The sequence below is a fragment of the Cyprinodon variegatus genome, unplaced genomic scaffold, assembly GCF_000732505.1.
Source record: "Cyprinodon variegatus isolate N-32 unplaced genomic scaffold, C_variegatus-1.0 Scaffold299, whole genome shotgun sequence".
Taxonomy (NCBI): domain Eukaryota; kingdom Metazoa; phylum Chordata; class Actinopteri; order Cyprinodontiformes; family Cyprinodontidae; genus Cyprinodon; species Cyprinodon variegatus.
The window spans coordinates 138,144-150,559 of record NW_015150752.1 but is presented as its reverse complement, the minus strand read 5'-3'; the positions used below and the strand labels follow the sequence as shown (position 1 = coordinate 150,559).

Genomic DNA, 12,416 nt, shown 5'->3' with positions numbered 1-12,416 from the left:
GCGTCTCCAACTCCCACGACTCGACCCGTCAATCACCAGCAAAACGTTTGAGCTGTGGTGGGAGGTGATGAGCAAATACACTTCCTGTCAGCTTAGGGCAGCTTTCCTATACCTTTGTATTGCAGAGGAGCTACTGCGCATGTACAACTTTTAAGAAGAGTCTATGGGCAAAACATTTTCAGCCCTAGGGCGGAAATACGCCACCAATCTGACAAAAAATGGAATGGACACATATTTATCTTACTCATCTAAAATATATATATACATATATTTTGAAATATTTTACAATTTGATTTTAAATTTAAGTATAAAAAAAATTTTTTTTTTTTTTATGTCTTAATCAGTCATTTGGTGTGGGGCGACGCCCTAGCGCCCTCTATTGGCCAGCCGCCACTGTGTTGAATCTTAAATGCCCTCTTCAGGACTTCCCACTGTCACTGTTCCTGTTCCTAAGCTTTATGGATGGATTTCTCATTTTATTCAAGGGTCAGAGGGTTCTAGTTTGGAGACAAGCAGATTTCCTCCCCTCACACATCGCGTTCACTGACACCAATACCTCTTTCCCACTGGGGAAAAAACTGTTTAAACGAGGGAAAAATCCTCTTTTAGATGTAGTGGGAACATCTCATCTCGATAAGCGACCTGGATTAAAATCCCCTTTCAATGGTTTGGCTCTGATCGACATACAGTGGGAACATAAGAGTGGGGTTGACCTGCTAATTTATGTGATACCATTGAGCACAGTGTATGAACATCAACACACCGTGCCAGTCTTGTCTGATCTAACAAGCCGAAACCACTCTGCTTGAATTGATAAACATCGCGCAGCACTGGTAAGAGGAATTCAGACACATAAAAGGGCACAAAAAATACGCTTACTAAGCCCTGGCTTCCTTATATGTTACTCTCCATTGTCAACTTTCAAGATTTCTGTCACACTTGTGACAGCATCAAAACTAACCCGGCTTGATGATGTCACCAGGCACCCAGCAGTATGGAGACAGGCCATACAGCTTGCCAGCGTGGATCAGAGCCAAATGCCTCTTGTTGGCGGGTTAACCCGTGTTTCAGTTTGAATGTGGCATAAGCAAGTTTGAAGAGTTTGGCAGTAACCCTGCCACACAAAACAACTACAAATGTGCAGATTGCTTTACTGAATGTCACCTACTCCTTTCCTTATTGGTTAGAAAGACGGAAGTTGATGCAACTAAGTTTCTAAGGCGGGGCAAAATTGACCAAAACTAAAAGTTCTTTAGTACTGCTTTAACTGACCTTCAAGTCTTCCTGTGATATCCAAAGATTGGCCTTGGGACTGAAGAAGCAATAGAAAGCTATTTTTTGCTTTCTGGCGTGCAGAGTAATATCTTATCCTTGCTGTAAACAAATAATGTGTCTCTGTTGATGTGCTGCTTTGCTCCCTTAGGAGTATGTCACCAGCTAGACATGACTTGACTCAATACTGCTTTGATCTCAGTAACTAAGAAGTCCTTTTCCATGACAGGCATATGATTGCCATCAGGAGCAGCCCTGTCCTTTAGTAGACTGCCTACACCTGCATGCCTCAAAGTTGTGGTGTCCTTGTTTGCCTTTTCCTCCATATTAACATATTTTTTGTGTGTTTGATTTTCTTTCTCCTACAGATCTTAATATTTATGAGTCATTCATACCCTCTCTATGTGTCTCATAATTAGTGAGTATTTGCTCATGCAATGACAGCACTTGCATGAGTTAACGTATGTAATTTTCACCAAGTCACCAAGTTAGTTTGTTCAGCCAATTATCACATAATAAAAACAACAGATGGAAGAGCAGCTGGTAGATGTCATCAGTTTTGCAGACATTCACATAAGTAAAAAAAAAAAAAAAAAAAGAAAAAAATCCTATGCTGCAGTTTTATTTGGCTCCCGCATTCCAGTGTCTACTCAACCTTTTCCATTTTATAGGTCAATTGAGGTGTTGGTTAAGGCTGCTTTATACTCAGAAACCAGGTAATCTGCATATGTGTCGCAGTTAACACACACACTCTGGTGCACCTCTCCAAACAGGAGGCCTCTAATTGGTCAAATCTAAATTCGCTCTAGACTGTGCGTATTTCCTGTTTGGTACCTTATCGGCTTGTTTTGTTTGTATGACCGCCATTGTGGAAAACAACTTGTGAAGATGGACCAGCAAGAAGTGTGAGGTGCGCAAGAACGCTGGGACCCTTTTTCCACCTTGATCCCCGCTCTTTCTCGCCCTCATGACCCTCCGTTGTCTCACAAATGTGCCCCTTGCGTTTTCTGCTTCCTCACCGCCTCGGCCGTATCTACACCTACAGCTAGTTTGTGACTGTCCCTCTTGTGTTGTGGCGTTGAATAACATAGCGCAGACCATGCTTCAAAATTGGGCATAAATCAAAAATATCCCTGTCATACCTGCGACAAGCTAACTGCGACACACTGGTGCGGGATTATACACAGCCCTTAAGCAAACTTTGCTCTTCGTGAAGATAAAATTGACCTCCCTGTTAAATGATGAATTCTCTGTGATCAATCTTTGTAGTACAATTTGAATAGACACATCAAGGCCTGATTACTATTAGAATTTACTTTAATAAAACCTATCTGACAAAATCAGTTACACCAAAATATGTCAAGCACCAACACATCCTTCAATGATCTACAGACCTTCAAGAAGAGAAAATAATCAAAGTCTCTGGTATCCATCCATTTAAATATTGTTTCAAAACCATTTTAGGACTCCAGGAGGTCACAATCAACAGATGCAGAAAACATTAAATAGGGTACACCCTTCTGGTGTGTGGTATTCCCACCAAAAAGACTTAAAAAGTGAATCAACTCCTCATCCGGGAGGTTACAGTAGAAACCAGAAAACACCTGAAGAACTGCAGTCGTTGTTGGCCTTAAGTCAGAATGATTTGGCTACAGTATGATATGGCTACAAGAGGCTGTGCAAAAAAATGCTTTGTTTGGCTTTCTAAGTTAAAATATAAAACAGCGGAGCAACATATAACACCAAAAAACCCCAAAATAAATATAAAAAAAAATATGTATATAAAAATATATAAATCCTGAAAGAGAATGTCTGGTCATCAGATGGTGGCTTTGACTTTTTGCACGAGAACAATACACCAAATCATGACTAATGCACCTCTGTGGGATTCAAAGATCAGCTGAAGCTCTAAAACCCACCATTGCAGCTGAGGTAAATTAGAAATACAACAGATACATCTGGTTTAACATGCAAAACAAAATAAGTCCTTCGATAGTAGTGTTAGGATCTAAATTTGTCAAAATCCAGATTGTAACATCTTTGTAAAATTTTATATTTCTGATACAAGGTTTCTGGTTTATAGGTGATTGTACACAAAAGGTTGGCTGCTATTGGTTGGCTTTTTAACTAATCCATTCTGTTTGACTATGGCCAAGGGATATAATACATCCAGTGATTATTATAATCCTGCCGGGTTTTTCTAACTTGCTTGGAATCATTGTTATCTAGAAAAAAATCTTCTTACTGCAACTCATGATTTGTTCAGCCTTTGTGTGAAAAAAGCATGAATTTATATGAACCATCTCTAAATGTCATCCGTGCACTTGAGTCCTCACCATACAACACTCGCCCACCTCCTCCTTTCACAGTCTGCATTGTGCATAACACACTCAAACCCAGCTGATCCGCACAAATTTGTTTATTTCAGGTTTTAGCTACCCAAAGAATAGGCTGTTAATGTTTACCCAACTTATTTCCATTTTCTCTGGCAAAGATTAATTTGCAGCTTGGTGCTGCTTTGAAACCACAGATTGGTTTTCCTTGTACAGTAAGTGAGTTTGATCAGAGTCCTCTGTGCTATTTGTAGACCTGGCATGCGGAGGAGTATAACTTAACCATTGCTGCCTTTGTGCTTCAGCTTACTGTAAAATCAAAAGCTTATTAATGAGGTACAAGAGTCTAGTTTCTCACATGTTCAAGTGGTTTCTTACAAAGACAATTGCTTAAGAAGGTCTGTTTTTTTCAGGTATAGAGTAATTTTTTTTTCCCCAAGGACAATGGATTTTTGGAGCCTTTTGTGAAAGTTTGAATCATTTTCACCTTTCAATTAAATCCATATTGAGAGTTGGTGATTTTCTTCGTGTTAGACAAACACAAAGTGGTGCACAACTAAAGCATTGCATACACTGTGTGATTTTTAGGTGTTTTTAGATGATTTTTACAGTTTTGTGACAAGTTTGAGGATTGGGATGACTTTTGGGCAAATCTTGTTTAGTGCAGAGTATAAAGGGTTCACGGGGGGATTGGCACCTCACAACAAGCTCCCGATCAGATATTGTTGGTCACAAGAAAATCAATCCCGTTTGATATATTGCCCCCTGAGGGGATCACATGTCATGACCAGGCTGAGAAATTTTTCCTCAGAGATTTTCAGATTACAGAAACAAAAAAACCCAGAAGTTTCCTCTTCTTCTATTACTACCTACCTCTATCGTTTTGTTGCATGTCGGAATTGTTGAAGACCCTGTCCTGTGTTTGAGGACGTACAGTGTGAGTAGTCAGCTAGCATCCGAGCGTCGGATTGTACAGTGTGATGACAGTGTGACGCTTTTACATACTTTACAAGCTGTGAACTTTACTGAACTCTACGGATGATTCACAGTTTGAGTTGGGGCTGCAAGCAACGACTGAAAATATTGCAGCTTATCTCAGACCTTAGGTAGTAAGACTGAAGGAATTTTCTACAAATAAAAATATGTGATGCAGCAGTAAGCATCTTTATTTAGCCCCTTCACTCACTGGTGTCCTTTTAATATGATTCTGTACAAATTACTACTTTCAAATATTTCCTATTTTACAAATGGCTCACATTTTTGCAATTTTATCTCAGCATAAACCTACCTTGATATGAAAATCCACCCCAACTGGCAGCTTTTCCTTAATCAGTGTATCAGCCAAGAGGCCCATGATAACGCTGAAGGAGCTGCAGAGATTTAGGGTTCAGGACCTGGAAGAGAGGTAAGATAAGGTCATTGTTGAAAGAATACCACGAGAGGCCCATATGCAGTTTACCTTAATAATTTCAGTAACACAGCAATCATGTGGAAGATAGAAAGTATTGGGAAGATGGGAGCAGGCTAATATAGGGAAAATCTGGAGGAAAACCCGATGTAGGACGCAAAAGACTTCAGACTGGGTTAGGTATTCACCGTTCAGAGGTTATTTATCTGTTAGCAAAACCCATTAAGAGCTCAGAAACACAATTTATTAAGCCTGGACCTAAAAATTGTTTTAAACATATACTGTTCATTAAATCTGACTGAGATCGCCTTTTTTTTTAACCTTAACAAGAATGGACAAAAAAATAAAAATAAAATCTTTGGAATATGATCCTTATATTTCTCCAAAGACTTACAGCTGTAATCTCAACAAGGTCTTTTCACAAAGGATTTATCCCAAGGTCTTAAGAGAAATACATTCAGCCCTTTTCAGAGTTATACTTTATTTTTATTTTTTTGGAGAGTTTTTCACTAGAGGCTTGTTTTTTCGACTGTAGGCTGACAGGACAGGGAGTATGAGAGAGGGGGAGAGACATGCTGTAAAAATCACCATCAGTCAGATTTGAACCCGGGTTGGCCACGTCGACGACTAAGGCCTCTGTACATAGGTTGTGCTCGCTAACCACTGCGCAACCTGTACGCCCTTCAAAATTATACTTGAATTCGATTGTATGTTGATAAAATCAGATAAAATTCAAATAAGATAATAAGATGGAGATACATTTATGGTATATAATTTTAGAGTGACAAACTGTGGAAGAGTTGAAGAGGTATAAATATTGATGCCAGGTCTTTACTTTCATGGATCTTAATTTAAATGTTTGCCAATTACTGTTTAGCTAAAATTAAGATTGATCTTATTGAGAAGCTTGATTTTTATTTTATTTAAATTTTTTTAACAGAATAAACAATGAACCAGTGAACCAGCAACCACCATGTTATCTTTGCTGGAGATTTTAGGGGCAGCAGTTTATTAGAGAAGAGTTGTTTTGAACTAAAAGTTGAACAACTAATTAATTATTGATCTAATACATTTTATTTGCCAAAATTAGAAGACCCTAGCTACTTTAATTCTTTTTAAGTGTAATTGTGCTGCTGGAAGTGAAGGACATGATCTCTGATTCCCATTTGATGGCCAATCAGAGCACTCATTTTGGTCATCAGTTATTGACATCACACTTTATCATGAGCCCCAAGTCTCTTGGAGCAAATTACACTGCCAGCAGTGATGCAAAACCACACACCCCATCCTGCAGCTGGAAGTGGTGTGCATAGGTCAAAAAGAGGGGTGGGTGTTCTTTAATCGGGAAAGCCTGACATGCGAAGCCACGTAGTTATGCAACTCATGTTATGTCATCTGTTTGCGGCATTTTGTACTCTTGTTGGGAGTAGTTCTTTTATACCAAGTGGTATTTGTGCCATCTGGCATGAAACTTTTATATGCAGATACGAAGCTGAGAGATCAAGAACTCGGGTTTAAATAAACTGGTTACATAATAGAGAGGACTGTGTGAATGAAACACGAATCCATGCACAGACTGCGCTTACCATCTCATTTATCCTCTCCTAGTTTGCTCTCACACATGCTCTTACACGTCTGTGCACATGTCTTTTTGCATACTGCACACTCCTCCAGAATTGCTGCAGAATTACATCAACCTGGTAAATCTGGAGATTTGTTTGCGGCCCTGCACACACGTTTGATATAAATGCAGGGGTTTGAGCCTGGCAACAGCTCCCCATAAAACAAAGGGGGGAGCAAGGCTGGTTGACTGATATCCTATAAGTTCCTTGGCCTTAGATCTAGTATAGGATGTGGGGAATTGTTTGTGGTTATACAGGTCTCAGATGCAGGCTTTTAGTTGCACATGCTTTGACAAGTACATAGTTCTTTAGAGCATAGCGGCTTTCTCCATGTCTGTATCCTGTCTGCCTTCAAAGATAAAAGCCTCCCACTACTGAGATGGCCCACTGTGTAAGTTATTGTGACAGTAAGGAGAGTGAGCAATTGGAGGTTGGAAATGAGAGTTTGTGAAGCCTGTGGGCAGCATTAGGGTGAAGAAAGTCCAAAATGCCGCCTCAGTGCTTCCAAACAACGTTGCCCGACCCGGGGCACATTTCTTCTGGACTGTCAAACGCCTCCTCTCTTCTGTCACTCTCACTCATGGCTGCTCTTTGCATGTGAGCAATTGCTGTAATCACACCTCCTATACACAAGGAGCGCAGAGTTTTATTAGAACAGTGGAACAATTCTGACAGAGTAATCAACCCAATTGTTGATTTTATAAATGCAGATGAAATAAAATATCACATCTTCAGGAAGATGACTCATATCAGGCCTGATGATTTACACAAATTCAAGGGGATCTCACTAAATGAAACATGTTAGATATTATAACATCCTACCTTCACTTCATTTAATGTAGGTATATTGCCATTTATGTTTTTGGCCAGAGGAAAACTGTTGCAGACTTTTGCTGAATAGATAAAATTTGATTTATTATTAAGTAAACAAACATGGTGCCAGTTTAAATATTTGAAACAATAATAATACTTTGACAGCAGAGAAGTGCAGGTATACTGTTAGAATGCTGTGGTTGGGTTGTTTATTTTTTATTTTTTGTAAGTTGCTCTGGATGAAATCAGTGTCATAAACCTCCTGGAAAAAAAAAAATGATAACAGGTACATAAAAAAGAATAAATAAAATACCTCATGCCACATTAGTCCATGTAAATCTTTTAATACAAACAAAACCTTAGATTAGTAAATTTTACTACTATCACTTCATAAATATACAACCCTTATAATACAACACTATTTTCATTGCATATTTAAAAATACATTGCCACCCTTACATATATAATAGTCACTATAATCCCATGACAGTTTTTTCTCAATTGTTTGCACACAAAAACAGATAACTGGGACATAATGTCAGCAACATGTCACTCATAAACCAACCGCTTGAACCAGTTCTGCTTAACTCTAAACACAATTCCTGCTCTCCTCTATAGATGCAGTTCTAAAATTCTACACACTGTTCTCATTCAAGCATGAGAGAAAATATATCCTGTTCTCACAGAAAAAACACGATCATTCAAGATTCTGAAAGCAATTTGTTTAACTTTCCACATGACTCATCTCATGGGCAAACACCTGCCACACAGTTTTACGTTTAGTAATCAGAGCTTGAGTAGAAACGGGTCACAGGTGAGACCTTCTGCTTTGGTTCAATGGAGGTTAACATTGGAATGCATGAAAGGATGGAGCATTTTTTTTGCTGTTACCACATTTACAGCAAATATTTCTTTTTTTTAAATATGTTGCACCATGTGCAACTTTGTGTTGATTTTTTTTTTTGACGGAAAAATAAAATATGCTGAACAGTTTATAAGATATATTTTAATTTTTTGTGACTATAAAAAGGGGTTTAAAAAAAAGTGAGCAGTGAAGAGAAAAAGGGCTAAGTCATAATTTGTGATTTTCATTGATCATAGTGTTTTACACTTATTCAAATATAGCTCATTCATGTTTAAATGGTTCTCAATGTTTTTCATTTTTTGGTTTGTGTGAGTCATTTGCAAGAGAGAGAAAAAAAACACTCTGAGAGGAAGTTGTATTCTTTTGAAAGTAAATTTTGATTTTGCAGGAGAATTGAAGGGTTTTAAAGATTTTGTGTGTTTAAGATATTGTATGGAGTTCTGAGAACACGATGTGTGTTTTTAGAGAACGTGTGTAAATATTTAAGAAAAAACTCATTTTATTTATTAATTTTGTGATTTCAAAAAGTAACCACTCAGCTATTTCTCAGAGTTAAAGAATTGGTCCTGTTTTATTTAGGAATGTGGCTATTTTCACATTAATAATAGCAAAAAACATACAAACCTTTATTTTCTAGTTCCTAATAAAAATATTTTTTGTTTTTCTGCTGACAAAGTAATATTTAGCTTTAGGTTTTCTGTTAATCCCTTTCATTACTTCTCAAGTTTGCAACACAGAGACAAACAGGACAAACGACCATTCACGCACACACCTAAGGAGAATTTAGAGAAGCCAATGAACCTAACAATCATGTTTTTGGACTGTGGGAGGAAGCCATAGTACCCGGAGAGAACCCACGCATGCTCAGGGAGAACATGCAAACTCCATGCAGAAAGACCCCGGGCCGGGAATCAAACCCAGAACCTTCTCGCTGCAGGCAGCATACTGTGCAGCCTGCCCAAAAAGTATAAAAATCTATTTAGTGCCAAACAGAAAACTAATTCAGTAAAATATGTTTTTATTGTACAAAAACAACCAGAAAACAGTAAAGCAGACAGAACGTACAAGGAATTGATACCTTGCCTGTCTTATCATTAGCATGTGTAAAAAAGATGAGGAGGAAGAGGAGTGGACGATGGCAGGACAGAAAGGTGAAGATAATCACTAGGAGCTGGAAAACGGCATACAAAGCTGGAAATATGGTCTATTTTGCAGAACTGTATACATAAAACTATTAAAATGGAAAATACAGAGAACTAATCTAAGTTTGACAAATTCTAAGAAATGACCCCCCCATGGTCTTATTCACATGCTTTTTCTATGTCAATTTATGATCAATAATACTTCCTGAAAGCTTAACATTATTTACTCAATTCATCTACAATGCTAGTCCAGGATTTTTAATCAACTTCTTAATAATGTATGATGATAAACATCACTGCACTTGCTCATCTTTTATCATATCTGTTGTCACAATAACAAGAAGAGCACTTATTCTTTTTTCCCCCACAGACTTTTGCATTTGGGCGGAACTCTTTGTTTGGTTTGAACAGCTGTGATAAAATTTTTAACAGTTAGTTCCTGGTAAAGACCACATCAGCCACTGGCTATCTCAGCTTAATTTCAGGGTCAGAGGGGAAGCATTCTAACCTTGCTCTGCAAGATGGATTGTTTTCAATCCATCCAAGATCTGACTTTTCAATCTCACAACATATCCGTCTTGAAATACTCCTGCTTATGCGTCCGTCTCGTAACAACCAGTCAGACCAACAACCATTCAGACTAATGACATGCCAGCAGTGTTTTTTGGGGTGGGACATGTTGGAATGACAGTCCCATCTGTCGTTCATGGCGCATGTCTGAAACATCACAATTTGCTGCTAGGGTTGGCTGAAAGTGTATTATGGAAGTTGGGTACTAGCTAGCTTGTTACCCAATCAGCTCGAAGTGTTGTATTAAACATCCCTCCTTTTCACGGATAAACTAAGTGGCAGCCATCATAGATTGCTAACAGAATTTCCACACATATCAATCTGGCTACTGCCAGGTTAGCGGCATTGTACCTAACGTACCACCAGCTAGCAGTAGGTGAGAGTGGACAACCTAGTGGATGCTTTTGCATAGATGGCACACTTTATATATAACTCACGAAACACGTGAAAAAAAAAAAAGAACATATAACTAAGTATAAACAGAATTTAATCTTGCTCCGGCCAGATAGGTTGCACAGATACAATGGCAGCACTTCACCATGGAGTTTGCTTCATCAGGAAGGGTCCAAAATAACAATTAAGGAAGCGTTTTTATAGATCTACAAAGTCAGACCCTGCCACAGCATGACATCATTACATAATACACAATTTTTTTGTAAATGATGAGACATCACTGGCTCCAGTCATAATGAGATAATACACAGTGGTCTTAGAAAAGGGACAATCCGATGGGCATTACTGCATCCTTTCTTCTTAAGAATTATAGTCTCTGTGAATTATCCTCTATAATTTAAAGTGTTAAACCCTGGGTATGAAAACTATTTAATACATCTACTTTACTTAACAGTTAGGTAATAAAAGTGTTTAGCATGCACATAGATGAATGACAAATAATAATCCTAACATGAGCAAAAAAGACTTTAGGCATTTAGAGGTTTCAGCAAATGTTTGAATAAAAAAAGACTAAAGTAATAACTTTTCCAGACATTATAACAAATAGAAATTGTGTTTTAATGAATTTGTGATGTATTTTGATGCTGTTCTTATCTCACCAAAGTTCCAATGCCCAAAAACCCTCTAAAAAAAATCACACAGGCTGCACTAGCCTGCCATGATGTACTCTAACATTCTTTTCAGTGCTTACACAGTGCACAACACAACAAAGGGATGTCTTGCTTGCTTGCTTTTAAGAGCAAATGCGAATAAGGGCATAGCAGGTCATACCAACCTGGGTAGAGCAACATATCATCCAGATCTGGCCATTGGAAAGACAAGATGATGAAAAATCAGACCCTAAAATGGTTTTCTCTCTTTTTATCATTACTTTAATTTAGCTGGTTTTATTGTTTGTTTAAAACGAATGTATGCATTCACCATTCCAGCACCCTTGGATCCGTTTTATTATTTGATTGGTTTTTAGTCATTACACACAGCTCACATAAGTAACACAAACACAAGGTTAATTTGTCTTTTCCTTTTTAAATATGCATAGCAAATGTATTTATTTCAAAGCTGGTTAATTAAAGAGCAAAAATAAACATTTAGCCAAGAACAATATAATGAATACATCCTAGCTCTGGTAAAACTTTTAATTCTTCTCTCTGGTATTGCATTCAGATGTATAAAGTTTCTGTCAAATCACTAATTTATCATCAGATTTTTAAAACTGCACATATGTCAACATAAACAGATCAAGTCATTTTGTCAGGATACCTTTTTTGAATAAGACAATTTAATGCAGGTTGATGAAATCTCACAGCATAACTTTATTACAGGATGCAGAAATATCAATATCTGTATTTAGGTCAGTGATGTGTTGTACCATTTTTGCCTTTTTTTTAGCTTTTCAGATTTACTTCATCTTGTGCAGGTAGTAATAGACTAGAGATACAAGTTGTGGTCAATCTCTCAGAAGAATATATGCTTGTGATAAAACAAAACATGTAACTAATGCTGTATTTTTTTTTAAGTAGTCATAATCCCGTTGCTCTGTGCTTTATGTTCCACAGTCAGAGGTATTGCATGTGTAACCCTGATGTGGTGCAGCAATTTCACAACCCAGACACCATCTTCATCCTGGCCTTTGCTGTGGTCCTTCTCAACACCGACATGTACTCTCCAAACATCAAGCCCCACCGGAAAATGGGCCTTGATGACTTCATACGTAATCTAAGGGGTAAGTATAAAATAGTATTATGCCATGCCTGTGTAAGTATGTAGGTGTATGTGCTGGGCACACATTTGTGAGAAATAGTGTCTTTCACAGGGTTTTGTGCAAAGGAGTAGTACCATGACAGACTGCTGTATGAACATATATATATATATATATATATATATATATATATATATATATATATATATATATATATATATATATATATATATATATAT

General features: G+C 37.7%; 1 protein-coding gene across 2 annotated transcripts in view; it reads left to right on the top strand.

The window, feature by feature from the left end:
• The window catches only part of LOC107090535 (IQ motif and SEC7 domain-containing protein 3-like), a 72,445-nt gene that overhangs the window by 45,890 nt on the left and 14,139 nt on the right, over nt 1-12,416 (top strand). For both annotated transcript variants that reach the window (XM_015383960.1, XM_015383961.1), the window contains exon 8: nt 12,035-12,201. In XM_015383960.1, the coding sequence (XP_015239446.1) occupies nt 12,035-12,201 (167 nt within the window). The remainder of the gene's footprint in view (nt 1-12,034; nt 12,202-12,416) is intronic.